The sequence below is a fragment of the Zingiber officinale genome, chromosome 5B, assembly GCF_018446385.1.
Source record: "Zingiber officinale cultivar Zhangliang chromosome 5B, Zo_v1.1, whole genome shotgun sequence".
In the NCBI taxonomy this organism is placed as follows: Eukaryota; Viridiplantae; Streptophyta; class Magnoliopsida; order Zingiberales; family Zingiberaceae; genus Zingiber; species Zingiber officinale.
In genome coordinates, this window is record NC_055995.1 from 140032202 (window position 1) to 140060170 (window position 27969).

At 39.0% G+C, this 27969-nt stretch overlaps 2 protein-coding genes across 3 annotated transcripts; both read left to right on the forward strand.

Annotated features, from left to right (window-relative positions):
- Positions 1–12345: 12345 nt before the first annotated feature.
- On the forward strand, positions 12346–19873 carry LOC121986424 (uncharacterized GPI-anchored protein At1g61900-like). 2 transcript variants are annotated; one of them, XR_006113410.1, is made up of 9 exons: positions 12346–12590; positions 13181–13375; positions 13468–14076; positions 16554–16799; positions 16973–16984; positions 17873–18016; positions 18261–18314; positions 18974–19120; positions 19649–19873. XR_006113410.1 is itself a non-coding variant. In XM_042540373.1 (8 exons), exons 1-8 carry the CDS (start codon positions 12527–12529, stop codon positions 19042–19044), a joined length of 1395 nt encoding a protein of 464 aa, XP_042396307.1. In that variant the 5' UTR covers positions 12346–12526; the 3' UTR covers positions 19045–19319. The 2 variants fall into 2 exon arrangements, 1 of the variants encoding a protein (XP_042396307.1); XM_042540373.1 differs by lacking the exon at positions 19649–19873 and having other exon boundaries at positions 18974–19319.
- A 754-nt stretch (positions 19874–20627) lies between these two features.
- On the forward strand, positions 20628–24923 carry LOC121987946. Its single transcript, XM_042541649.1, has 7 exons — positions 20628–21712; positions 22188–22306; positions 22793–23422; positions 23697–23970; positions 24054–24207; positions 24295–24388; positions 24493–24923. The coding sequence occupies exons 1-7, from the start codon at positions 20693–20695 to the stop codon at positions 24608–24610; spliced, it is 2409 nt and encodes an 802-aa protein (XP_042397583.1). The 5' UTR covers positions 20628–20692; the 3' UTR covers positions 24611–24923.
- The last annotated feature ends 3046 nt before the right edge of the window (positions 24924–27969 follow it).

Here is a 27969-nt window from a genome sequence, read left to right on the forward strand (position 1 = left end):
TATTCGATTGATCAGAACGAGGGGAAATCAGTTTGGTGGCGTTCGTAAGGTTCTCGTGATTATTTCCATGAATTAAAAATAATTACGGAGCTAATTTATGTTGATTTGTGAATTTTTAAACTTGAGTTTATATTTTCTAACACATTGGGGATTAAAAAAATAAAGGAAAAAATATATGAAATAAAAAAAATATTTGAGGACATATATGAAGTCAGGACAAATAGAGGAGCACACAGGAACTGGTTTTATCCAATTCAGAGGTCTCTAGGTCGGTCAACCGTGGATTTAAGAAAATGTAGGGTTTCCAACAAATCTGTAATTCGTTGGAGATTTCCAATGAACTGGCAGATTCGTTGGAAACATTTCCAACGAATCTGCCAATTCGTTGTAAATCTCCAACGAATTATAAATTCGTTGCAAAGTATGGTATAGCTTAAAAACCCGTTTGACCGACCTAGAGACCTCGGAATCGGATGAAACAAGTTCCTGTGTGCTCCACTTGGTCTCATGATTCTATAGATGATCTCAAATATTTTTTTTGAAATTAGATGAATTTTTAACATCAAGGTCAATTGGATGAATTTGAATTTGAGCATGAAAGAGTTAGAGTTTTAAATCAAATTGGAGTTTAGTTTAACTTGGTAGATTTAAAAAATAATGTTTGAGTGCTCAGAACTAGAGGAAATCAGTTTGTTGGCATGCGTAAGGTTCTCATGATTATATCCATGAATTAAAAATAATTACGGAGATAATTTATTTTGATTTGTGAATTTTTAAACTTGAATTTAATTTTTTCAACACATTGGGGATTGAAAAAATAAAATAAAAAAATATATGAAGTAAAAAATATATTTGAGGGCATATATGAAGTCAGGATAAATAGAGGAGCACACAGGAACCAGTTTCATCCAATTCGGAGGTCTCTAGATAGGCCAACCATAATTTTAAGAAACTATAAATTTTCCAACGAATAGAATTCGTTGGAAATTTCCAACAAATTTTAGAGTTGTTGGAAATTATTTGGAAGAACCCAAATATTATCTAAACCCGGCCCGTTCTTTTCTCCTCCTCCTTGACCTAATTTTTTTCCTCTCTTCGTGCGTGACGGCGGCTGCGCGATTTCTCCGCCCATCTCTCGCAGGTAAGCCACCTCCCTCGATCTCATGTCCGCGCGATTTCTGCGCGAGTTTCATGCGAGACAGCGTCGCCTGGCCGCGAGCGGCCGCGCCTGGCCGCGAGCGGCAGCGCCTGGCCGCGAGCGGCCGCGCCTGGCTGCTCGCATCCGCGCCTGGCCGCGAGCGGCCTCGCCTGGCAGCGAGCGGCCTCGCCTGGCCGCTCGCGTCCGCGCCTGGCCGCGAGCGGCAGTGGCTGGCCGCGAGCGGTTGCGCCTGGCCGCACGCTCGCGTCTGGGCCTTGTTTCTCGCGCTCACGGTGGCGCCTGGTCCTAGCGCCGTCGTCTGGCCGTACGCTCGCGTCTGGGCCTTGTTTCTCGCGCTCACGGCGGCGCCTGGCCCTAGCGCCGCCGCCTGACCCTCTTGCCGGCGATGAGGTTGACCACTGGCACCGAGGTTGGCCACTAGCAGCCTCACCTGGCCACTGTCAGCACAGGATGGCTGCTGGTGGCCTCAAATAGCTGCTGTTTGTGTGCATGTTATCCCGCTGGCGGCGTCGGCTGGCCACTGGTGACTGATGCTGGCCGCTGGCAGCGTAGGCTGGCCACGGCCAGCATTGGATGACCTCTGTTTGTAAATCAGAGGGTCATTGTCCTTGGTTGGCCGTGGGGTGTCTGTGCCTTACAGCGGCACAGCTGTCCGGGGGTCAGTTCTTTACCGCTGAGCCCAAGATTATATTTGATAATTTGTAGACCTTTTTATTTTATTGTAATTTTGATATTATTGTATGTGCAGGTTTGGATTTGACGTGGCTGGGAGAGACATTCGGTTTTATTTACCTTTGTTAGTTATATTTATTTACACATGATATTTACATGTTTTTATTTTTTTTCTATTATATGTTATTTGCAGTTGTACGTGAACTAAGTAATAATGACCATTAGTATTTATGTTCTAAGAGTTTTTCTTACTATAATATATTTGAAATAGGCAACATGCAGAATGAAAGAAGTTGGTAGGTGAAGATGATGATAGCATTGACGTAAAAATATGTAAGTTTTTACCTATTTATTTTTGTGTTGGTTTATAATATAAGATTTTCTTTTTGTTTGTTTATCTTTTGATGTAGGTAGAAGAAGGATTTGGATTGAGAAGGATCTCCATAAGATTATCTTCTACTCTACCTTTTTCATGTTTTTGTATGACATTGGAATTTGGATACTATGACATGTTTCTTGTAACTTTATTATAGTGTTTGGTTTAGAGTGTTAGTTGTAGTTGTATGTTGTTGTAGTTTGTATTGTTGGATGATGATGTGTGTTGTATTGTTAGTTTTCTTGTAACTTTTTTATGTTGTATTGTTAGTTTTATGCTCTTAGTTTTGGTTGTATATGGAACATGTTTTAATGATGTATGTGTTTGAGTTTATATTATTGATGTTTGTATTTATTTTGTTGTACATTAATATGTTGGTTGATTTTTTGTTTATATTTGTGTTATTGTGTTTAGTGGTGTATTATATATATGTTAAATCTGTTTGAAAAAAATTTTAATAGGAAAAAATATTGAAATCAGATGGGTCTGGATATTTTTTTTAAATTTGGGACGAATTTTGCAACGAAATTGGATTCGTTGGAAATATCATATTTATCAGAATACTATAACAAAAAAATATATTTTCGTTGGAAATTTCCAACGATTCTATATTTTCGTTGGAAACTTCCAACGAAAATATAGAATCGTTGGAAATTTCCAACAAAAATACAACTTCGTTGGATATTCCCGACGAAGTTATAGATTTGTTGGAAGTTTCCAACGAATATGAATTTCGTTGGAAATTTCTAACAAAATATAAATTCGTTGGGCATTTCCAACGAATATGAATTTCGTTGGAAATCTCCAACGAAAATATAGATTCGTTGGAAATTTCCAACGAAAATGCGGATTCGTTGGAAATATCCAACGAAAATATATTTTCGTTGGAAATTTCCAACGAATCTATATTTTCGTTGGAAATCTTGTATTTTGTAACTTTTCCAACAAATAGATATTCGTCGCAAATCTGTTTGCAACGAATACGTTTTTTCGTTGCTAATTTGCAACAAATTTAGGGTTCGTCGGAGATATTTTCTGCTGACATTTCCAACAAAAATTGATTTTTGTTGCAAAATTTTCAACGAAATTTGGAACGAATTTTGATTTTGTTGCAAAATTTCCAATGAATTTTGCAACGAATTTCGATTTCGTTGCAAAATTTCCAACGAAATTATATTTTTTCGTCGCAAATTTTTGCGACGACATATTTGCAACGAATTTTTTTTGTCGCAATTTTCGTCCCAAATCCAATTTCCAACGAATTTTTTTCTAAAATTTATTGCAAAATTTGTCCCTAAATGGCAGTATTTTTGTAGTGATGATCTTCTGTGGGTGACACCACACACCATGTTATCTATAATATAAATTAATTGAACAACTACACTTAACAAATAAATGTAGACATTTGACCAATGTGATTCTTTTATTTCAAAAATAAATGTTTACAAAAGCTAGGCTTTTAGTATACACTCTAACACGAAGATGTAGAGGACACCCTCCAACAGTAATTTGTGGATGTCATACTTCTGACCGGCCAGTATGGAAGCAGCGTTGAGATAGTTCGACTGACTCTTGTACATCTTTAATGGAGGTTGAGCTGCCACGTCGAGCTGCCAGGAGGTTGGAAAGTCCAGCCGCTCGAGAAAGCGTACGAAAAAGAAATACTTCTTCCAGTGTTTGTTGGAAGTTGGCATTTTATCAAAGAAAACCAAGCTCACTTGGGTTTGGAAAAGAAAAGTCCCCAGCTCGAAAGATTTAGGATAATAAAAGTAATGGAAGAGCAAGGGAGTAAGGGGAATGTCGTGCAGGCGAAAAAGAAACCACCACCCCGTACAGCGGCCGAAAGGAGTTTGACATTAGTTGATGAAGGGAGACTCGAAAATATTTACACACGGAGGAAAAAAAGGGGTGGAGGGGAAACCGTAGATCGGCGGTAAAATGGTCCCTAAAGAAGCAAATACAGCCGGACGGTGGAGAATTTGGCTAATTGGAGGGAGATGGAAGAAGAACTTCATATTCGGGAGGAAGCTCAAAAGCGGCTTTCAGATTCTTAGCGTCGTCGATGTCGAACCGGGACTCGGTAGAGGTGTACCAAGGCCTCGGAATGCTAGCGGGAGATTGCGAGGAACTTGCCATTGCAAAACAAAGAAAGGTGGAGATGCGAAGGAAAGAAAACCTACTGGCGAAATTGTCACCGGAACACTAAGACGCCGAAAAATTTGAGGATGAGGAAGAACAGACGCCGGAAGATGAGAAAACAAGGGGAGATGGGAAGAAAGCTTACTAGAAAGGGGTTGCTGAAGGAGCAGGGGAAGAGGAGCGTCGCCGGAGCACAGGAACGTCACCGAAGAACTCAAAGAAGTGTGAAAAGGCGGCGACGCGCACGGGCTTATAAGCCTGGGGGTTGGCTGACCGGAGCCGTCCGATCTAAGTCATGTAAACCGAGGCCAAGATCTAACCATTGAATTTGAACCACCAAACGACACATTACAGCGGATATACGACTGTCACATCAGGTGTGCGGCGATAGTGAGCGAGACACGTGGCGCATCACCAGAGGTCGGCATTTAATGAAGGCATGGGGGCTCGCTCGGCCTTAATGTGAAGAGATTTGCACGATTTCTTAGAAATCTAGGTGATGTAAGCCTGGCTCGCGTTCGCCAAAGACAAGCCAAGAAAAGATTTCACAAGTTCAAACCTTCGTCGTGCCGATCGGATTGAGGGAGTATACCTACGATCGAACGACAAGCTTCAATAAGCCGATCGGCAAGAAGCGTTCGCATCCCAATCTGAAGCCAAGTGGAGGACGAAGGCCGATCAGGAGGAAATCTGCTCAGATAATTGTCCAGTCAATCGGTCTTACAACCTCCTTTAACTAGACTTGAGGGGGAGACTTGTGATGCAGTGATGATGAAGGGCCCCACCCTGTGGCCACGGTGGAGGTCCAAATCAAGACGGTCAATGCTTAGATATCATCGACCGGTTGGGATAAACATGCCCCGACCGGGGGAGAAGGCCCCGATCCACCGCCGCCTTCGACATAGGGAAAAGTCAAACGACCGACGCTCACTGAAGAAAATGTGCAGAAGCCACCCGAACAGCTTCCCCGTTCGGCAGGGCACCAGGATTCGACATTGGCAGATGGAACTTCATCCGAGCGACTACCTCGCTCGGCCTGGCAGCAGGTCTTGGCAGTGGTAGAGTGGAACGTCGGTCGAGTGGACACACATGGGAATATCAAAGTTTTGGCCGACCGGACGGGACACCAGAGCGACGAAGCTCCTGTCGAGCGGCCATCCCACTCGGCTTGGCAGTACAGTACACTGATATCCATTGACATCCTTTTGGGAGTTGGTGCCACCGACATCGGGCATGGACAACCAGAAGATCGTACGGTGGAAGCTTCCACTGTCACTTTAGAGATATGCTTGGTCTGTTAAGGTACTATGTCAGGGACACTTTACTGAAGAGTCTTTTTAGGGAAAACTTTGAGAAGCATGCCCGCCTTGGGAAGCATGCACGCGTGCTACCGGAGCTTTATATAAAGGGGGGGTCCAAGCATCAGCGAAGATATGCGAGATTCACTGTTTGTGCTACAGGGTTCTTGTTGCTCCGCTTTCTACTTTATCGCCGATGACTGACTTGAGTGTCTGAGGGCCAACGTCGGGGACCTCTTCCCTGGCTTGGCACTGATGTAGTTTGTGCTGTAAGTCCGAGCGGAGTCTACAGGCGGTCAGTGGGAGCGCCACATCCCCGACTTTCTGACAGGATCACTATATAAGGAAGAAATCCACGTTGGATTAGGGCATATTGACAGAACCCTCGTTTCCTATTGATGAGTATTTACAGCGTCATCATCCTAAATCCCTTGAAAGACTTCTATTCGATTGCTTCCGCTTTTTCTTCCTCCTCAGGGATATTGAATTCTTGGACGACGATACAAGACAATGATAATAGTTCTTCAATCAAGTTTCTTGTCGTTACTTTTATGCTTTTACTTTATTATGTTATACTAATTGTTGAAATTAGATCATGTCCTTATATTTTCTGTTATTAGAGTTCTTATTCGGTGCGTTCTAAAATCTATGCGGATTATAATTTAAAAGTTATTTCATAAAGTTGTTTGGGGGATGTAACTAAGGTTTGAAATCTCATTTTGAGTTGGAGCTGATGGTTTTGTATTTGTTTTGGTTGTGCCAATAACACAATGTCGATTGCTCCACCTAATAAGGGGGTGGAGGAGGAGGAGTCTATTGGAACCCTAAGGTTGTTTTGATGTTATCAAACAAGTTAAGTTAGGTCCTGTTTGGTTTAACTCTTGTGTCTAAGTATGCAGGAGCTTAGGAGCACAAGAAGTCAAGCGGAAGACGCGGTTAGCGAGAAGGACGGCACGGGGAGAGAGCCGACGGGCTCGGTGCATTCGAGGGACGAGGTCCCGCGGAAGAGTACACCGGTGGGCGAGAAGAATGTACGTGATGTTCGAGGGACGAGAAACCCGGGAGGAAGACTGCTCTAGGAGAGGCTAGAACTTGGGTTCGGGTGAGCCCTATTCCGGATGGCCGAGATCACCCAAGCAAGCGGAGTCGGAGCAGAAGACCCGGATCAAGGCGAGTTGAACCAGAGCAGAGGGTCCGGACTAAAAAAGTCGACACTGTTGACTTTCTTGGTCTGGGCGCCCGGAACCAGTCCAGGTGCCCATGCCAATTTGGGGCGCCTGGAACCCTTCCGGGCGCCCGGACTTGGATTTTATCCAGATCATGGTCAAATGTGATCTATGCGAAAAGGAATAAAGTTTTATCCCCTCCCAGGCGTCTGGAACCCTCCCACGTGCCTGGAACTCTTCCAGGTGCCCCGACCAAGATTATAAATATAGTCTTGGCCCAAGATGCTAAAATACAACAAGCAATTGCATATTCAACACTTGTGCGCTCCTCTTGTTTAGTTTAGCTTCTATTTTCTGTATGTCATTGCTGTAAGAGGCTTCTCCGCCTGAAGGAGATCTTTAGTGTGCGTTTCATTCCTTGATTGTAACCAAGTAAACTCCTTTGCCTCTTCTTTTCAATTTATTGTTTTTATAATTTGTGCAAGTGTTTCTTTAAAAGTTCGAGAAGGGTTGTGTTTTTTTTGTGTAGGGAAATTCACCCCTCCCTTCTTGCCGACCTCCAAAGGATCAACAAGTGGTATCAGAGCCAGGACGCCTCAGAAAGACTAACCGCTAACCGAAGCAAAGCAACCAATGGCCGGACCAAGCATCGTTCCACCAAAATTCAAGGGGGACTTCGCACACTAGAAACGTCGTATGGAGGTATTTCTGAAAACAGACTTTGAAATTCGTTTAATAATAAAATATGATTTTGTAGCTCCTACGAATCAAAATGGAAAGGAAAAAGAAGAAAGTCTTTGGACGAAGAAAGTGTAGGATCGAAAAGAATTTAGATATCTCCACAATTGCATGATATTGTCCACTTTGGGCCTAAGCCCTCATGGTTTTGCTCTTGGGCTCTCCCCAAAAGGCCTCATGCCAATGGAGATATCTTTTCTCTTATAAACCCATGATCTTTCCCATGTGTTTTCAATATGGGACTATGTTTGTAACCTTGCAATCCCAACAATCCCCCCTCAAACAAAGGATCATAGGCTTCCCACGTCTGATCCTCGACCCACCAGGTCTTCCTGTCCCTCGATCCACCCGACCTACTAGGACTTCATTGCCTAGTCACAACTAGAACTTCCTGCCTGGTGTCTGGTCATCTTGATCCGAACATAGGAGCCCCCACTTTCTTTGTTCGAGGTCAATATTGTACCCACATGGCTCAATCAGACCATAGCTCTTGTGCACAGTCGGCGGTTAAACCTTTTGGCAGTCCGGGCTCTAATACCAATTATAAGATCGAAAAGAATTTAGATATCTCCATAATTACATGATATTGTCCACTTTGGGCCTAAGTCCTCATGGTTTTGCTCTTAGGCTCTCCCCAAAAGGCCTCATGCCAATGAAGATATCTTTTCTCTTATAAACCCATGATCTTTCCCATGTGTTTTCAATATGGGACTATGTTTGTAACCTTGCAACCCCAACATAAAGAACAAAATGATTCTGTAGCCAATAACCGGGCAGAATATCACTTGTTGAGCGTGTTGCCGCCTCAAGAAGTCAACTGCATCGGAAGCTACTCGTCGGCCACAGAACTCTGGGAAAAATTCTTGGAACTCCATGAAGGCACATTCGAAGCCAAACTTGCAAGGAGAGATATACTTCAGAACAAACTGATAAATATCCGTCTGGAAAAAAGGTGAGAAGGTAGCCGATCTACACCCAAAGGTAAAAAGAACTAATCACCAGACTCGAAAACCTCAGAGAAACGGTAACCAACCGGGACACGATACACTACGCACTCAATGCCTCTCTCAGGACTCTAGAATGGACCTCAATAATCAACGCTTACTACATCTCAAAGGACCTGGAGGTAAGTACCCTAGAGGAACTCTTTTCTACTCTTGAATTACATGAACCAGATGTGCAGGGACATCAAAAGATTTAAGTCAGATTATGGAGCTAAATGCAACCAAGAAGGATGAACCCGAATCAGACTCAAAAGAAGATCAAGAAGCTTATATGGTAAGGAATTTCAAAAAATTCTTTAGATCTAATAAATTTAAAAAAATGCATAATAAGAAAAATCCAAGAAATAGAAGAAGGGTTCGTTGCTACCAGTGTCAAGAGGAAGGACACTTAAAAGAGGATTGCCTAGAACTCAAGAAGGATAAAGTTAATATACCCAAGAAGCAAAGAATCTGAAAGCTACTTGGGACGACAGTTCATCATCTGAGTCCGAAATACAAGAATATGCCGGACTAGCACTGATGGCGAGTTATGAAGCGCAAAGTACATCAGAAGCTAGCATCGATGAAGGGGGAGCGACTTCAGATGAATGCAACGAAGCAAGGGGATCGGAGAGTCAGGCTTCAAATCTGATATGGTAAGTGAGGTATGCCTCTTACCTCCTGATCAATTTTATTATGATATTAAGTCTATGACAAAATCTATGTACAAATTAAAAAGTAAAAAATAATAAATTAAAAAAATAAAAATTTAGAAATAAAGAGAATTTTAGCAAAATCATGTCTGATAGAAAATTTTGATAAAATAAGACTTGAAAATAATAAATTAAAAAAAGAAATAGAAAATTTGAAAAATTCTGCTTGTTCAAATACTTCTGCCTTTAGAAACTACAAAGGATTAAACTGGTACTATAAGTTTTACAAAAGACGAATCATAAAAATATCAAAAGCTTATATACCTAGAAAATACCTGATTAACCCTGTAGGAAGGAACCTATATTGGGTTCCAAAAACTTGTTTAAATTGAAAAAGAAATTAGACCAAGGGCTTTCAGGTAGAAAAATTGAATATTTGAATTCATTAAAAGACTTTATCTAGAAGTGGTTGATGATCCAATAACCAAGAAGGCCTAATGTCTCGCCATAGCCTGGAAGCCAATTTCTGAATTAAATATTTAATTGACAAACTGATAAGCATAAAATAGTTAATTGCTTTCAATATTTGTCAATGGTTTAACACTTATTAAAATTTCTTCTAAAAATTTCACTTAGAAAAATTCAATATTTAAATTATTTCTGTTAAAATATTTTTTAAGTTATTTATTCTGTTGCACAAAAATTTTATTTTTAACTTAGAAAATTAAAAATTTTCTTACTTAGAAATTATGTTACTTAGAAATTTTTCTGCCTAAAATTTTCTCACTTAGAACTTTTTTTAACACTTAAAATTTTCTAATTTATTATAAATTTTTTTAAAATAACCTTAGACTTATTAAGAAATCCCAATTTTTTATGTGATCAAAGGTGGAGAAGAATATATTAAGTCTAGGGGGAGGTATAACTGAAAAATTTGTTTGCACTTATTTTCAAAATTAATTGTCTTTACATTGCATTTTTTTCTTGCATTTGTTTATCCTAACTTAACTTGGGTTGCTCACATCAAAAAGGGGGAGATTGTTGGAACCCTAAGGTTGTTTTGATGTGATCAAATAGGTTAAGTTATGTCCTGTTTGGTTTAACCCTTGTATCTAAGTGTGCAGGAGCTTAGGAGCACAGGAAGTCGAGCGAAAAATGCGACTAGCGAGAAGGACGACACGGGGAGAGAGCCAACGGGCTCGGTGCGTCCGAGGGATGAGGTACCGCGGAAGAGTACACCGGTGTACGAGAAGAACATACGCGATGTTCGAGGGACGAGAAACTGGGGAGGAAGGTTGCTCGAGGAGAAGGTTGAAACTTGGGTTCGGGTGAACCCTATTCCGAATGGCCGATATCACCCAAGCAAGCGGAGCAGAGCGGAAGACCCGGATTGAGACGAGCTGAACCGGAGTAGAGGGCTTGGACTAAAAAAGTTAACTGTAACGACCCGGCCCCTCGGCCCCTTGGGCGGCCCAATTGGTAGCCCAACTGACGACTCAACTGGCGACCCCTTATGTCGTCGTCCGACGACCCTCGGCCGTGTCGTTACTCACTAGGTCTTCCCACCCTTGGCCAGTGGATTTTTGCCTTCCCCAGGATTCGAACTCTAGACCTCCAGGTTAAGTACTAGAGTTTATGAATCTTGGTAGCCAAGTGAGCGCTCACTTGACTACCAGGATTCATAAACTCTAGTACTTATCCTGGAGGTCTAGAGTTCGAATCCTGGGGAAGGCAAAAATCCACTGCCATGAGTGGGAAGACCTAGTGAGTAATGGCACGACCGAGAGTCGTCGGTCGACGACATAAGGGGTCGCTAGTTGGGCCGCCCAAGGGGTCGAGGTGTCGGGTCGTTACATTAACATTGACTTTCTTGGTCCGGGTGCCCGGAACCAGTCCGGGGCGCCCAGACCTGGATTTTATCCAAATCGTGGTCAAACACGATCTATGCGAAAAGGGATAAAATTTTATCCCCTCCCAGGCGCCTGGAACCCTTGCAGGCGCCCCGACCAAGGCTATATATATAGCCTTGGTCCAAGAAGCTAAAATACAACAAGCAATTGCATATTCAACATTTGTGCGCTCCTCTTGTTTAGTTTAACTTCTATTTTCTGTACGTCATTACTGTAAGAGGCTTCTCCGTATGAAGGAGATCTTTAGTGTGTCTTTCATTCCTTGGATTAATAATCTTCTTGGTTGTAACCAAGTAAACTCCTTTGTCTCTTCTTTTCAATTTATTACTTTTATAATTTATGCAAGTGTTTCTTTATAAGTTCGAGAAGGGTTGTGTTTTTTTATGCATGATAATTCATCTCTCCTCTTTTATCGGTCTTCAAAGGGATCAACAGAGCCTACTAGACAGTTGGAGACATAACTAATCTTTCATTGTTCCTCGCAAAGTTAGAGGAGTTTGATCTCGAGACAAGGAGATTAGTTAATCATAGAGAAGATGAATCCCGACTCACAATGCTAAAGAGATTAGTTGTGTGATGCTAAAGGGTCTGTTCAAGTGGAAAATGGATATTACAAAGTTAGGTTGTGATGATCATAATGTCCATGTCGTGATAAAAATAAATCTCGATCAGGCCAATTGGTCTATGTCCGGGTGATCATATATCTTTTTTAGTCAGATAACATCTTCAAAACTAGTCTTGAACTTGAAATATATATATATATATATTTCTGTGTGTAATGACATAATGCATGATTGATGGAGTTTACATTGTATTTGACTTTAGAGATATATAAGAGACATCTTGTGGTCATTAATGTTTTTCTAACAAACTATTTCTTTGACTTTTTTGGGTCATCAAGACAATGAATTTTCTCTCTATTTGACCGCAACATACATTAAATGTACTCATGTTATCCTCAACTAAAGCCACCTTCATCAAGCTAATCCAACTTCAACTGGATCACACTTAGCTCGATCGAGTTGAATTTTCACTTCAAACAAAGTTACTGAGTAGGGAGTTTGGCTGAGTTGAATCCACTTAGGGCAATTAAGTCGAGTCGAGTCGAGTTAAATGATCTAACTCGACTGATAATTAAGGTAGTTACTGACTGAGTCAAGTCGTGTAGTAGTATAGTATTGATCTGGGAAGGAAGAGGGTGGGAGTAAAAGAGGTCATGCTACACAAACGGCGCTTCTTAATAAGCGCTTATAAATGCTGTCTGCTTCCCCACTGCTACTGACACACCTTCATCGCCATTAAAAGCGACGCCCAGCACACTCCTAGCTAGCCTTGTCCTACCACAATCCAATCCCCCCTCCTCCACTCCTCCTCCTCCTCCTCCTCCTCTCTCTCTCTCTCTCTCTCTCTCTCTCAAGCGGAGGAGTCCGAAATGGGAGGCGCCCCGCCGCTCTCCGTCCCTCCGAATCTCTTCGCCGCTTCCCTCTTCCTCTTCTGTGAGTACGCCGGACTTCTTGATCTCTTGCTCCAGTTTCAAAGATCTGATTTTGCCGTTTGGTTTGTTGAGTTTGTGGTTTGATCTTGGTTCCGAGGGTTTTGCTGATGCCGGCTTGTCCCTTACCTGGGTCGGTGGCAAAATTTCGCGGTTTCGTGTGGTTGACTGAGTGGCGACGTTAGATTGCTCTAGAGAAAAACTAGTCGCGCAATTGGTGTTTGATTGGAAAGCTGTGTCTGCCGGGTAGCCATGCGTTTGACTACCTTTTCCTGTGTAATTAAAGAGGAATTGAATAATGTGAAACCTAGTGTCGTGAAATCTGGTGATAAGTTAATTTTCTTCCTCGCGTTGGTTGTTATAGAAAGGTGAGCTTTTGTTAGGTGCAACGTAACTACCAAGTAGCTCAAAGTTATTGAGCGAAGTATGATTCATGTAATTTCTCTTGAAATAGAAAGTACCAAGAATGTTCACTTTCATTACAAGGACTTTATGTTATTTTTTTTTTTTCTGTTCGGTATAGGCAGTTGATCATTATGAAGAGCTATATGTTTCAGGTAAGTTGATTAATCCTAAAATGTACTCGTCATTCAGGTCTACTGAACTTCTGCAATCTAGACAAAATATTGGTTAATAGCTTTGAACTAGCGAATCAGGTGATGGAGGCAAAGGAAACAAATTTATTGGCTGATACTTCTCCAAACAGTGCTCCACAACCTTTTATTCCTTTACTTGCTCCTTCCCCCATGGCAACACCATTTTTCCACAATAGCACTCCAAAATTATCAGGTTTCTTTGGTTTCATGTATAACTGGCTAGATATAAATTGCAAGTATTCTTTTATTATATGATCTTTTATTTGGTTTGTCATGTTGTTGTAGGACAATGTTCATTGAACTTTTCTGCAGTTGACAATTTGTTAAGAACAACTGCTGTTGATTGTTGGGCCTCCTTCGCTCCTTTCTTAGCCAATGTTATTTGTTGTCCGCAGTTCGAGGCTACCCTTGTTGTTCTAATTGGACAAGCAAGTAAAGATTCAGGTTTACTTGCGCTGGACTCTGTTCATGCAAATTATTGCCTATCAGATATTCAACAGATTCTTGGAAGTCAGGGTGTCCCTAGTGACCTTCATGATATTTGTTCCATCCACTCTTCTAACCTCTCTGAAGGATCCTGCCCAATTAATGATACCATTGGGTTTGAGAGTGTTGTTGACTCTTCTAAACTCCTTGCTGCATGTTCAAAGGTTGATGCTGTGAATGAATGCTGCAGACAAATCTGTCAAAGTGCCATCAATGAAGCTGCAAAAAACCTTGTCTTGAAGGATGGCGGATTGATGACGAATTTGGAAATTAATGATACAACAGTGGAGGATTCATCTACTGTGAACAGCTGTAAAAACATTGTCCTTAGGTGGCTATCTAGTAGACTTGATTCTTCATCTGCAAAGCAAGTGTTGAGAGGACTATCAAACTGTAATGTTAACGGAGGTAACTTTGCAATTTCTTCTTCCAGACTCTCTGCCATCTAGTTTAGTAGTTTATTTGAGTTGCTTCTTGATTTGGATTCACAATCTGCTAGCATGAGTGAATGCCTAATTGTTGTTATGCTCTTTTGAGTAGAGTATGTTCACTGGACCAATAATCATGCTTTATGAGTTAGGAGTTTGGTAACTAAAAGATTAACACATAGTTAATGGAACATATAGAGGTGATATGGATGCTCAAGTAACAAGGAGCAATGGATTTTTTTTTTTATTAAAAACTGCCATTATTATTTATGTCTTAGTGGTAGCATGATAGATTATTGAATTATGAATTAATGTTGTAGGGCATGGTTTAAGTTGATCAATTGATTTCACAGTATTTGAGTTGAATAATGAAAGGTAAAGTGTTGCCAAACAAAATTTATATTTAATTATAAAGGAGATTCAGTATTAATGATATGGTGTTATATAGTGCTTCATATCATAATAACATTATGCAGCCGACCAACCCTTAGTAGTTTGGGATGCAGTATGAGGATATCCTGTTTCTCGAGAACAGAGAATAAGAGAGAGCAAAATCTGATTTGAATTCACCACTTATAAAGTTCATTATTTGTGTCTATTACAATCAACCTTTTCTTGTATTGTGCTAGTCTTTTGTATTTTATTAAAGAAAAAACTGATTTTGATTATCAACACAAGTATAAATTAGCTCACATAAAACTCATGGGCAAAGAGATAAGTATTATAGTATATAATTCTTTATTTCATTGCTTGGAGAAGTTGCCATGGCCCTCTTTCCAAGGTCCGGAAAACTCATTCGACGAGGCAACAACTTTATTGGCACATCCCTTGTGTGAACCATGGGATTGCATTATGCTAAACAATGCTTGTAACACATCCACATACAGTAGTCACATAATAAGAGTAACACTCAAATATAATAAGAAAACATGGTTAAACAAACATTTGGTAAAATAAAGTAGGTAAATTTCATAAGTGCTAATGCTATCCTATTGATGTTTGAAACTAATTAGGAGATGAAAGTATAGTTCATTTAACTAAGTTGTTCAATAAACTTTTACTTACTAAGAAGGTGCGTGATTATTATATAAGATGTTTTATATGAACAATTTATTAGAATTAATGTGATATTCAATAATGCTCTCATTAAAGAGAGATTAATTAATGAGTCCAGTAGATGTTAGAATGCTAAGATGAATAAAACTTTAAGGACTAAAAAGACATGATTAAAAAAGAAAAATCTCATATCAAGCTACAATTAGATGGTTGCACTTGTTCTTCTTTTGAGGAAGGATTTCATTTACCATCCAACTAATATCAAGATAGTGTGAAAGTGTTCCTAATAGGTAAGTAAATAAAGAGGGAGGGAAGATCTCCCAAGGACTGCAGGTTCATCATTCAATAAGTGAAAAACGAGCTTTGTCTAAGAAATTCTTCCTCTACCACTGAGGCTTCTTATAGAATGTATAATAATAATTGTGATATACAATATCACTAATTAAAGATAATTTAAGTTAATGAATTTTGTAAATTCAGATGGACGAGAGAAAAGAAAAAATTAAAAAAATTAAAAATACAGGCAGATAGAGTAAAATTTCAAAAGAAAATAAATTTAAATGGTACCAAACTACCAATATATTCAAAGCCGATTAATAAATTCAATAATTAGACAAAATGAATTGATTAATGATGAATTCTTGATGTCTACAAGGAGACTAATGAAATTTGACATATGACAATTAGAAGGGACTAAAAAGATTTGAATATTATTAGCTTGTAGCATTATGTGAGTTCAATGGTAGAATAAGATGCGTCTATCCATTGTTTCAAAAAGCCTTATTGGAGGATTTGGAAACCATTATCACACATGACATGCGAGACTTTGCAGTTAAAAAATGTATTTGATTCATAGAACCTATATAGATTGAACAAAATTGATTTAAAACCCCAAGTAGGCTATACTCTTATATTTTGTATTGCATGATTGACATATACTTTTTCTATGTAGAAGCATGGATATTTGTTGTTTAATTTACTTTTTTGTATGTAGCTTACGTTTTTTCATAAGTAAATAATATTTTTAATTTTATTTTAGTACATGGTCACATTTGCACTATGCAATGGGTTAACCATGTATCATCTGCATATGCTTTTGAAACATTGCATGTAGAATATATCTGGGACTTTCAGTTATTTTTCTGTTATGTGGTGTTATATTGCTTGAGTGAATTGATAATATGAAGTGCCGAAGCTCTTCAATTACTTTTATGCTTTTATACTGTTCAGTCTTGCTCCATTATTTGAATTCTGCATGTTGCTAATAAACTTTTTAGCAATTTTTCTCCTTTTTTTTCCTATTGTCACATTTGATAAACATAATTTCTAACTTCTATTAGAGTGGACCATTGAAGTGACTGCTATTTTGATTCTTGGTTCTTTCTGTGATTCTTCTTGCAGCTTGTCCGTTAAATTTCCCAGACACCAAGGATGTTGCCAGAGATTGTTCTGATGGGATTAAGAATAATAGTGCCTGCTGTCATGCTATGGATAATTACGTCTCACATTTACAAAAGCAAAGTTTCATTACCAATTTGCAAGCTTTGGGTTGTGCCGCCTCACTTGGTAAAAAATTGCAAAACATGAGTGTCAGAACAAATGTTTATAGTTTATGCCAGATAACTCTCAAGGATTTTTCACTCCAAGGTTAGTTATGCAAAGCTGATAGTGACTATCTATTTTATATTAGAAATGACCAATTATGGAAATTTTCATCACATTTTATTTTCTGAACTTACTGTTTCATTAATTGTTTGCTAATACTGATATCCTTTTATTTGACTTTTGTGTTGATTATGTTGATGATGAACGGAAAACAGTTGGGACCCAAGGTATGATCTTTATCCAGTTCTACTTTTGCTGTAGCATATGATTACTTATATACTTTACTTTTGAATGAATTTGGATGTATGGAAGGCCTCTTTCCTCCAGTCTATAATTTCTGTGGATTAAATTCAGGGATCTAACACAAAAAATCTGGTATTGTCTGCTATATTCACAGAAGCAAATCTTTGACTTGACAATTATATTAGTTCTTTTTGACAAAAAATATTATAGATCCAAATTGTAAACACAGTGATTTATGTTGTAACACCAAGACAAAAGTCACGAGTGAGAAAAGAAAATATGTCACTATGTATGAAGAGATCCAAATCACATTGGACATAATGGTTTCTTGTAAAATGATGAATAAACTTGAAATGTGATGACCCTTTGGTCTCAATCTCTCTGCTTGTTGATGATGCCCATGGCTGACCTTAGCTGAGGTTGGTCGACTTGCTTCTATCCAGGGCCTTTTGTTGTACTCCAATCAATGAATCTCAATGTCCTACTTTGCCCAATTCTATGGGGTGGCAATTTGGCAGAGCAGTCTTGTATACTTTGGTTGCATCAATATAGTTTCCATCTGAGATGAGGATTGGCAAAATTTCTTTGACCTCAAGATCTTACAACCAAGTAAAGATGATCTCACATGAACATGTGCTTAAGGTAATGACTACAAAAGGACCAGATGATGATTGATCCATGGTTGACAAAATCATTATCAATGTCATAATCAAGTGGTCAATAGATTAAGTATTGGTGCATACTGGATTTGGAAACTAGGTTTATTAACAAAAGAATATGAAATAATTTCATCTGTTGCATTATGTTTGATCATAATATTGTGATGTTTATCAATTTGGTACTCTCTTTACATATGTTCATTTCTATTGCAGAGTCTGGATGCCTTCTTCCAAGCTTACCATCAGATGCAACGTTTGACCCTTACTCAGGGATCAGTTTCACTTGTGATTTGAATGATAATATTGCAGCTCCTTGGCCATCTGCATCTCAACCATCTTCGTCTACCTGTAACAAGTGTATGGTGCCTTTTCCCTGTATCCAAGTGTGTATGTGTATGTATTGAATGAACAATGAAATGCTTCAGCGATCCACCTCAGTTTTCTGAATTTTTAATGTGGAAGTTTGTCCCAATGTTCTAACAAAAACCTTCACTAGTATCTTGAAGATTTAATTTCTTTTTCTTTTCTTTTGTATAATTTTATCTCCTGTCATTCACTGTTACTAGAAATAAATCTTTTATATTTGCCTTTCCATGTGCAGCTGTTAAGTATCCTAATTATCCTGCACTTCCAGCAGCGACCTCTTCATCTTTGGGTAAGCAAATAGCTTCAGTTCCTAGTATTATTTCGTTTATAATAACTCTCGTGTTAAGCATCCTATGCTCCCATGCTCCTGCCACTGCTTAATGTCTATGTAGCCTATTCCTTGCTTAGCAAATAGGTATTCCTGCAAATAGAAAATCACTGATGCGGGTTGTTCTGCTTTGTTTCAATAAATTATAATTTTCATACTTTATTGAAATTGTTATCAGTCGACTAGAACTTTAGTAGTTGTCGCCAAGCTCTTGGATTCAAATTCTGCCTTTATCACTTGTTTGGAGTTTTTCCTGTCTTTCTCTTACTCTGCAAAATAATTTTTTTAAAAAATAATGAATGCATGCATAACTATGTGAATTGGGAATCATTAATGATGTTTTGTATATGCCAATGAATTAAGTGCATAAAACTAGGTGAATGAGATTGTAAAGATTAACATTTGATTATAAGAAATTAGATGTATCACTTAATGAAACTAGATGAGCATTGATTATAAAAAATACTTGATGTATCACTTTATGAAAGTAGTTGACTGTAAAAGATCTTTGAAGTCAAGGTTTACAACGGGCGCAAACTTGTCTTCTATAAGTACTTATAAAAACATGGAGTTGGTGAATACAAGTATATCATCCTGTATCTATTCTCTCCTTTTTTCAGGTCTAGTGCGAACCTGTGTGAAATTTACCATGATCATTTGTTCATTTCTGCCGCTTGCGATGATGCTATAATCCTCTTTAGTCACATTGTTCTAATACTAAGTTTGCTGCCCCCTGGCCTGTTCATGCTGGTGCTGTATCGCCAAAGGTTAGATTTTTAGAGTGTTTACCAGCATTCTTAACAATATTCTGCATTTGTTCAGTAAATCTGTGCCGAAATTTTTGGTTCTCTATCTTGTAATCAATCGATGTAATGATCTCTTGTATAGCTAAAATAGAGTGTAAGAACAGAGATGGTCCCTGTAATTAGCTACAGATTGTTTAAGCCCATTTGAAATTCCTTTTAAGGCTTGTTAGCTATATTATTCCGACCGATACCAGCATCAGGCACAGAACAGAAGTGTTTACTCTGGCTATTTCTGAAATTTTTTGACTGATGTACAATAGAAATACTCAGGGTATCATCTTCGAGCTTAGTAGTTAAGAACTTGGATGACAAGTTTTATCGTCTCCTTTGCGAGATTGCCCTAACAGAGCCATGCAGCGTTGTGGTGCACCTATACTTATGTTGATCAGATGCTCTCCTTTGTAATTGATATCGGGTGTGTTCGATCATGTAACGCTGTTAAATGTGTATTTATACTTCTTTCATTGCTTGGTTGTTTGCTTGATTCAGCTGAAAAGAAGGGGCGCGGATGGTAAGACCTGTTAGAAAATGATCTATGAAGTGCTCCGAGGTGTTTTTGAACTGTCGGTGAACGACGGAAGTGAAAAAGAATGAATGTCAGTGCATTGCAGGATCGAGAATGCAAAAGGGTGTGAGTTAGTTTCGTGAAATTTGTTCTTAATGTAAATATGACTGACTTTTGTGCTTGTCAATTTGTAATGCAACTTCACTTCACTTGTTGCCTTCTCGTTTGTTGAGATTGTGTTGAGGTCGACTGAAAGAATGTCATCTGAAAGAGTCACGTATTCATCTCTTCAATAAGTTTAGTAATAAACATAACAGTCATATTGTTCCGATGGAGAGAATGACCTATAATTAGTTTTTCAGAAAATAAGAAATCTTTCAATTTCTTATTTTACTATGTTCAATTCTATGTGAATCTTTATGTTATTCGTATTAATAGTTACTCTATTCGTATTAATAGTTACTCTAGGAGAAATGTTTTTATGTGGTGTTACGATTTAATAACTATCTTTGAAGTTTTAGAATATTTCAGTTTATGTTCTTACCTATTGAGACATCGCAACATAACACTCTCTCTATATATAATAATTAAATTTATTTAATGGCAAAATGTTTATTACATTTTAATAAAATTATTTGATGATTTATGCCCAACAAATAAATAAATAAATATAAATAGAAAGGGAATCTTTCCTTCCCTTGTGATTCCTACCCTTCGTCCTCAACGGCTACTTTCAAACCCCAATTAATGGCTGGCCGCGCGCTTCTCGCGGCCAAAACATCTCTGAACTCCCGCCTTATCCTTCGCCATTCCCTCAATTTCAAGCTTCACCCGCCGATTTCCTTTTTTTCCCCATCGCAGGGCGACGGCGTCTGCTGCTTTGTTTCGCTGCGATTCATCGCGACATGAACGCTTACGGTCTTCGAGGAAAGGGGAAGCGAGAGGATGGCGGGGAGCTTCTTGCTTCGGTCTGATCGTGGTTTGGAGTGTTCCGTTTCTTGTTTTGTGAGAAAAGTTGAGAGCTTGGCATGGCCTCGTCGGTTGCCCGATTGCCGTCTGCTACGGCGGATGACTGGCGCGACCGTGGTCGCCTGGCCGCTGCTGTCCTCGGCGCCTCACACGGTCGGTCATCGTATAACCCTGCTGCCCTCCAGAAAGTTCTCGTTCGCCAGCAGAAGACGAAGGTAGGCGGTGATGCGCCGCCTTCTGCGGCTGATTTGGATCCGATGGGCAAGGCGGAGGGGGGCGGGGAGTCCCGGGCATCAGCGCGGCGGAGGGAGTCGCAGATCCTCAATAAGTGGGCGGCGCGGCAGGCGCGGGAGATGGTGACGACCATCGAGCGTGAGGCTCACAAAGAGGATATCTCCACGATTACCACCGCGGTGCGGCCCGTTTCCGCCCGCGCCGCCTCTTTCCTCCGCGAGGCGTCTCCGTCTGGATTCTCTGAATCGTCTTCCGCCGCCGCCGGCGGCGGAAATTTGCAGTCCAATGTTCGGGCTTCGTCGTTGATCCAGATGTGGAGGGAGCTTGAGGCGGAAGCGGAGGCGGAGTCGGGGGGCACGCCCAAGCACCGCGAGGCGTTCGGCGGAGCTGGTGGTAATACCGAGGACGCCTGCAGCGGCGGCAACAACTCCGATGGGTCTGATGAGTTGAATACGCTCGGCGGCTGGAGCTCCGACACGATGTCTATGGCGTCCACCGAGCCGGCGAACTCCGCGTCTGCTTCGCCATTCCATGAGAGCGAGCGGAGCCGCGTGGGGAGCATCGTCAGGATGCTAACGTCGAGCTACGGTACCGGCGGCAGCTTCGTGGCGCCTCTGAACAATGAGAACAACCGGTCAGGAAGAGAAAGCCCGGCGGCCGACAAGGCAGAGAGGCCGCTCGGCAGGGTCTCAGGGCCGTCGGTGTTGACGAATTCACGGCGGCTGAGAGGGCGGGGAGAGATGGAGAGCTTTGTGGCGAAGATGGAGCAGGAGCGGCGGCGGGAGCTCGTTGCGTTGGCCGACCACCACCATGTCTCGGGCTTCTCCTATCGCGGCCGGCTTCAGGTGAACTGCAACAACTTCAACTCAAACCATTCAATGTTTTCCTAAGAAACTTCCAAATCTTCATTTTTATACTTAATTTCACACACAACAATTCAATCCAATTAAACGATCGTTTTTATTATCATTTAATTAACTTTTTTCTTATCATCTGTAATGGTGGAGAATTCTCTTTATCTGTTTATATACTACTGATTTTCTTTTGTCTCACAAATGCATTTTATGGCTTGTCCTAAGAAACTCTTGTTCACAGTGGTTGTTGATTTGAAGGCTGAACAATCTTTAAATTGTTGGAATAGTTATATTTTGTGATAAATATGATAGATTTGATCAGCTACAATGTGTCTCAAATAACCATTTGAATTGTTTTCACTAAGAGTGACATTAGTAAAGTATTTCATGATTCAAAGAAGCAGCAACTTCTCTCGAGATCAATTTCTGATTTTTTTTAAAATTTATTTTTGCATAATTCTTGTAGTCGATGCTAAAACTCCGGTCTTTCCCACGGCACATGGCAATACAAGATCAAATGCGGGTTCAGTCGAGAAGATTGGAATTGGATAAAATGCAAAATGGATCCACAATCTCAGTTATCAGGTACTAGTAACCCAGGTAATTGTGTTACAGGTGACAAGATATTTCTTCCTTTACCCTCCATTTTTATGCAAACCTTCCAAACATGCTTTAAGTTTCAATCAAGGTGTTGATCACCAAAGGGCTTTAGCATTTTGGTTTGGAGTAGGCCTCCCCTTGAACTTTCACATTAAGTACTTTCTTACCTCTAGCACTGTCGAGACTGAGGACTTGTTAAAGAGAGCAAGAGACTCCTGTTACATTGTAGAGTGAGACCCATGAAAACATGCCTGACAATCTAAATGGTTTTCCATCTTGCGTTGGCCTTGAAGTTTCACAATTTGTAATGTTTCACACTACATATTGTTGATCTTGCTTGGATGTTTAGAATGTCTAGTAACTTATGATTTGGTGGGGAATAATCAATCCACTTGAAGAACTTGAAAATATCTTGGAACTTCGAATCTCTACTCTTACTTTCCTTCATGTGTGTGGCTTGATCAATGCTAGGGAGCGATTCAACAACCATAGAAGACAGCGTTCCGGTAGCAAAAGATCATTTATGGAGAGCTCAAGCAGTGTACACATTCAATTTCCAGCCATGACTGAAGCCACAGAGTACCCAATAAGTGTGGACGTCCAGTTCCCCATAAGTGCCAAAGGTTCAGATACAACAATACATGTTCAGTTCCCCATGGATGCAGAAGGTTCAGTTCATGCATCTTCTACCAACCAGTTTATCCTCAAAGATGAACATCAGTTTGAAGAAGTAGATTCCCCGAGAGACTCAATGAGCATTCCGATGGAAGCCAGCACACCTATTCCTAACAACAATGAGCTGCAGGATGAAAGACACAATATCGATGGCTCTTGGGATGAAAGAAATTTATGGGTGGATAACCTTGATTGGCAAAGGCCTCCCAACTCACTGCCATCCAATGGCTGGGAAAATGAGGCTGCTGCTGAAAGTGAGGCAGCTGTCGAGGACATGGAAACATCCCCACGGCAAAATCTTGGGAATTGGATAAGTGATCAATGTTCAGATTCATGGAGAGGATGGAGCATAACAAGAAAACCTCAATGTAATGACTTGTTCGAACACTTCTCTGATAATGTTGAAATAAGGGATCTTCTTGAGAGGTATGCCCTCGTTCTTGTTTGTTTTTTTAGTATTAACAGATTCCTTCATACATCTGGTAGATAAAGCCTAACTATTCCCTTCAATTCCTTTTCTTTCAGTCTACTAATGATTATGTCTGATTGATATAATAATAGTAATGGAACCATTATTGTGTTGCATTTCTTCACAGGTTTCTTCTGAATTCCTAACAAAGTAACTAGGTAGAACAGACATTGAACATGCGAGTTCAGATCTTTAAGCACTTAATGTGTGTCACTTTAATTCTCTTTGCAGAAAAAGAGTCTCTACTTCGCTTGGTAGTGACTTTTGCCACAAGATGAACCAGTTAATCCTGTCATTTGTACAGCGAAGAGATCAATATTTCTTCTACGAAAATTGTTCGGAAACTAATATGGATCATCCATTCTGGCAACAAAGTGTTGTTTACCAAAGTGCCAAGCCAGTTGAATCCATCTCATCGTCGATAGTACCTCTACATTATTACAACTTGCAAAACTCAGAAAATTGGCCCAACACTTCATTCACACGCCAATCATCTCAAAATGTGGTAAGGTGTCTGCCTATATATATCTTTTCGATCTTATTTCCATGAGGTTCATATGCCAATAGTATTCGTCTGCGACATTATAGGACAAGGAAGCCTTGAATGACTTTAGAAATGAGATGGCTCAAATCCACGAAGAGATCGGCGAACTGAAACTAATGGTTGAGAACTGCATGGAGTGGCAGGACAAGCTTCGGCAATCGATCAAACAGGACATTTTGGATGCAATCAATCAGTCAGGTTATGGGAACTAACTACATTTCTTTCTAGTACTCCTCTTATGGATGCTGAATTTAGTTGTTTACCCTTCTGCTTCAACTGGAACAGTGAATACCTCCCGTAATTTCAAAGATTCCAAATCTGGAAGAAGAGAAACATGCAGAGTATGTTGCCAAATGCAAGTTGACTGTCTGCTTTACAGGTGACATTACAACAAGAACCTGCAATATTTTTTGTTCGATCTCAATGTTCAATCAATCCGAGACAAAATTATTCTCAAAAAAATTTCATCTTTGGCATCTGCAGGTGTGGCCATATGTGTACTTGTTTCAATTGTGCCCATCAGCTGCAATGGAGCAGTGCCAAATGCCCAATCTGTCAATCCTCAATCATCGACGTCGTCCGGATGATTCCCAATTCATAAACAACAAAGACGACTGCAACAACATTGACTTGAAATCGATATCTAACTAAAACCACTGAGATTTTGGTTGTGTTCTTCTGTCTTCACTGCTGATAGGTTAACCAAGTGCAAAAGAATCACAAGAAAGATTGATTGTTGCGGCCATTCGAGATCAATAATGTAAATGCCATCCTTCCATTTAACTTCATATACTGGAGACTGTATCTACATATTATATTGGATATGTTCTGGAACAAAAAAACAGTTCCAATAGTGGATAAAATGTAAGGTTTATTGTTGAATACTATCAAATATGTAATCTGGGAAAAATTGTATATGTGGTTTGTGCATTCTCTAACATTTGTGAACCATTTCTGACGATTCAATTGGTGGCTGATTTGTTTAATGAGTATTTCATTGAAAAAAAACAAATCAATAACCATAAAGAACAAACCAATAACCACAAAGAACAATGTTTACGAGAATTACAGACTGCACAAAGGTTTTTATGATAAGTTTTTCTTTCCTTTGCCTATTTTATGTGATAATGAGTTCCATTTTTTTTAGCTTTCAATAATTTCTGAAATTTGTCTTCCCTCCTCATCCTATAACAAATAAATATATATAATGTATGTCATTTAATAAATACAATATTGAGATAAAATTCATGCACTTGTATTTCATTTGGCATGTTGTCAAATTCAGGCATTGGATCATGTTACATTCATGGATCATCAAAGTAAATTTTATGTAACACCATGATTTCTTCAATTTGTATACCATTAATAAGAATTAAATATACATACTTATATGGTATTATAAGAGATTATCATCTCCGTGTCCTCTCCCTTTTGATCTTCCTTTGTTGAAACCAATATCCTTCCCTCTACTTACATCCTGCATCACATAAATAAGTAAAATAAATGCATGCCCCTTGTCATAAATATAAAAAAATAAATACAACTTACAGAGATTTTAATAACTAATAATGCATTCACCTCTTGTCATACTTAATGTGATCTATATATGCATGACAGGTTCATCATGCAGCAAAAAAATTTCTTTAAAGCAAAAATATATATGCATGGCAGGTTCATCATGCACCCTGTATAATGCATACCACTACTTGCCAGCAACTTGATCATGGTAACAAAATTAACATTGAAGATACAGTCTCTTCTTTAGTCATAGTAAAACCTAAAACTCTTGGTGCAGTTAAATCAGACGTGAAAAATTGAGATGAGTTAAAAGGCAAAATGATGTTTGACTCTTCAACATTAGAAAGTTATGAACTCGTATAGTTTCAGCAAACTAAAACTAACATAGATCAATAAGAACATAAAATTTAGAATCAACATCAAAGACTTTAAAATTCCTAACCAATAGAACTCAAATTGCTGATACTCATTCAATCTGAAAGGTATTGTCAGAAGTAATTGAAATTGAAATCACTATATATTAATCTGAAACAAACTGAAGCTAATAGCACTTATCAGCATCAAAAACTTATAAACTCATATAGTTTCATCAAACTAAAACTATATAACACAAATCTACAGAATCAACATCGAAGATTTTTGAATTCCTAGCCAACAAAACTCAAATTGTTGATACTCATATAATATGAAACATATTTGTCAGAAGTAACTGAAACTAAAATCACTATATTGGAATTTAAACAAACTGAAACACCATCTTAAACTTATAAACTCATGTAATTTTAGCTAACTGAAACTATATATCATAGATCTATAACAACACAGAATTTACATTAACATTGTAGAATTTAGAATTCCTAGCCAACATCACAAATTGGTTACTGATTGCGAAGGCTAAGAAATGAAACACAATGGGATTTTTGGTTGAGTTGCTAAGACTATAAAATTAAAGGCAATGCAAATAACGAAAACTAACCTAATTAAGTACGGTTGTAGAGAATTAGAGACAACATAAAATAAGCGTCTAACAAAACTACCATGCAATGAAACCCAATCTAATCTAATATAATTACATCCAAATAAAGAAAACATATTTAAATATTCCAACGAAATAACCATTGCAAGAAATTAAACAACTTAAATGCATCAACTAGAGTCCAACTAATGGAAGAAATATTTCATCAAACACCATGTGAGCATTCATCAAGTTAAACCAAAGTGCATGCAATCTTAACATGGGAAGCTAATGTCATTACAATTCAATAATCAAAGTAGACAACCCAACACAAAAAAAATCAACCAACACATCGAAAGAATGTTGCAGATGGATGACGGTTGTGGATGAAGCTTCTCCCTCGATCGGAATGGATGGCATGTGATGAGCGCCGAAAATGAATCATGCTGCCCCCTCCGAATTTGGAAGGGTGTATGGTGTATAAGAGCTTGGAATCCCAAAGCACTCTGATGTAAACTCGCCAACGGATGAAGGTGGGCTGTCAAAATCTCTCCAAATTGAATGGAGGGTTGTGGATGAGGTTGGATGAATGGAAGTGCCTTGGATTTCAGGATTAGCTAAGCCAATTATGGGATGGTTGACAAGGAAACATTTGCATCATATTTTATTAATAAAAGATAATAGTTATTATATTTACTTTATATCTATGCCAAATGAATAAATATAATAATATCCTAGGATAGTAAGTTCTAGTGTACAACATATCAATTGGTTGAATTGATAGTGGGAGGTGGTAGAAATATATAGAACACTACTCTTAATTATTCCTAATCAAGCATTAATATATAAGGACAATATTAATGTGTTGAGACTAGTATATAGGTCAATTGATAACTCAATCTCACAAATCATAGATATAAGATATCAAGTTGACACATGAGTATATATTATGGAATATATATTGAATTGACCTGCTATGAGAATGTTTCATGGATTGTTATATGAGTGTCATAAACATTCTCATAGTGACTATTAGTATGAATAGTCCTTAGACCTGAAATTACTATAGTTGCCTACATAAGGAGTTGTATACTTTGGTATCGGCAAACGTCACCTGTAACAAAGTGAACTAAAAAACTAATCACTAGGTATGTAATAAGTTATACGAAGGGATATCAGTGATGTAGATGAGATATATCCCCTCTATATGATGGAAGTGATATCTCTAGGCCCTTGATTAAGTAGGACTACTAAAATACATGACCAAACACAAATAAGTCAATATGAGATATTGAACTCATTTGGTTAAGTGAGTCTACTTTGAGATCAAGAAACACAAAAATTGATAAGAGGATGATACGACCTATGCCTCATCAATAAATCTAGATATCAAGGATAGAAAACCAAGTTATACAACATAACAGACACAGAAAGGTTAGGTTGGATCTCGACATTTTTGTCACTTGGGTAGTTATGGTATATTTCTA

Coding starts and splice junctions, on each gene's coding strand:
- LOC121986424 (XM_042540373.1), top strand. CDS start 12,527: ATGGGAGGCGCCCCGCCGCTCTCCGTCCCTCCGAATCTCTTCGCCGCT. Junction 12,591..13,180: donor CGCTTCCCTCTTCCTCTTCT/GTGAGTACGCCG, acceptor CTCGTCATTCAG/GTCTACTGAACTTCTGCAAT. Junction 14,077..16,553: donor AAACTGTAATGTTAACGGAG/GTAACTTTGCAA, acceptor TTCTTCTTGCAG/CTTGTCCGTTAAATTTCCCA.
- LOC121987946 (XM_042541649.1), top strand. CDS start 20,693: ATGGCCTCGTCGGTTGCCCGATTGCCGTCTGCTACGGCGGATGACTGG. Junction 21,713..22,187: donor CCTATCGCGGCCGGCTTCAG/GTGAACTGCAAC, acceptor TAATTCTTGTAG/TCGATGCTAAAACTCCGGTC. Junction 22,307..22,792: donor TCCACAATCTCAGTTATCAG/GTACTAGTAACC, acceptor GATCAATGCTAG/GGAGCGATTCAACAACCATA.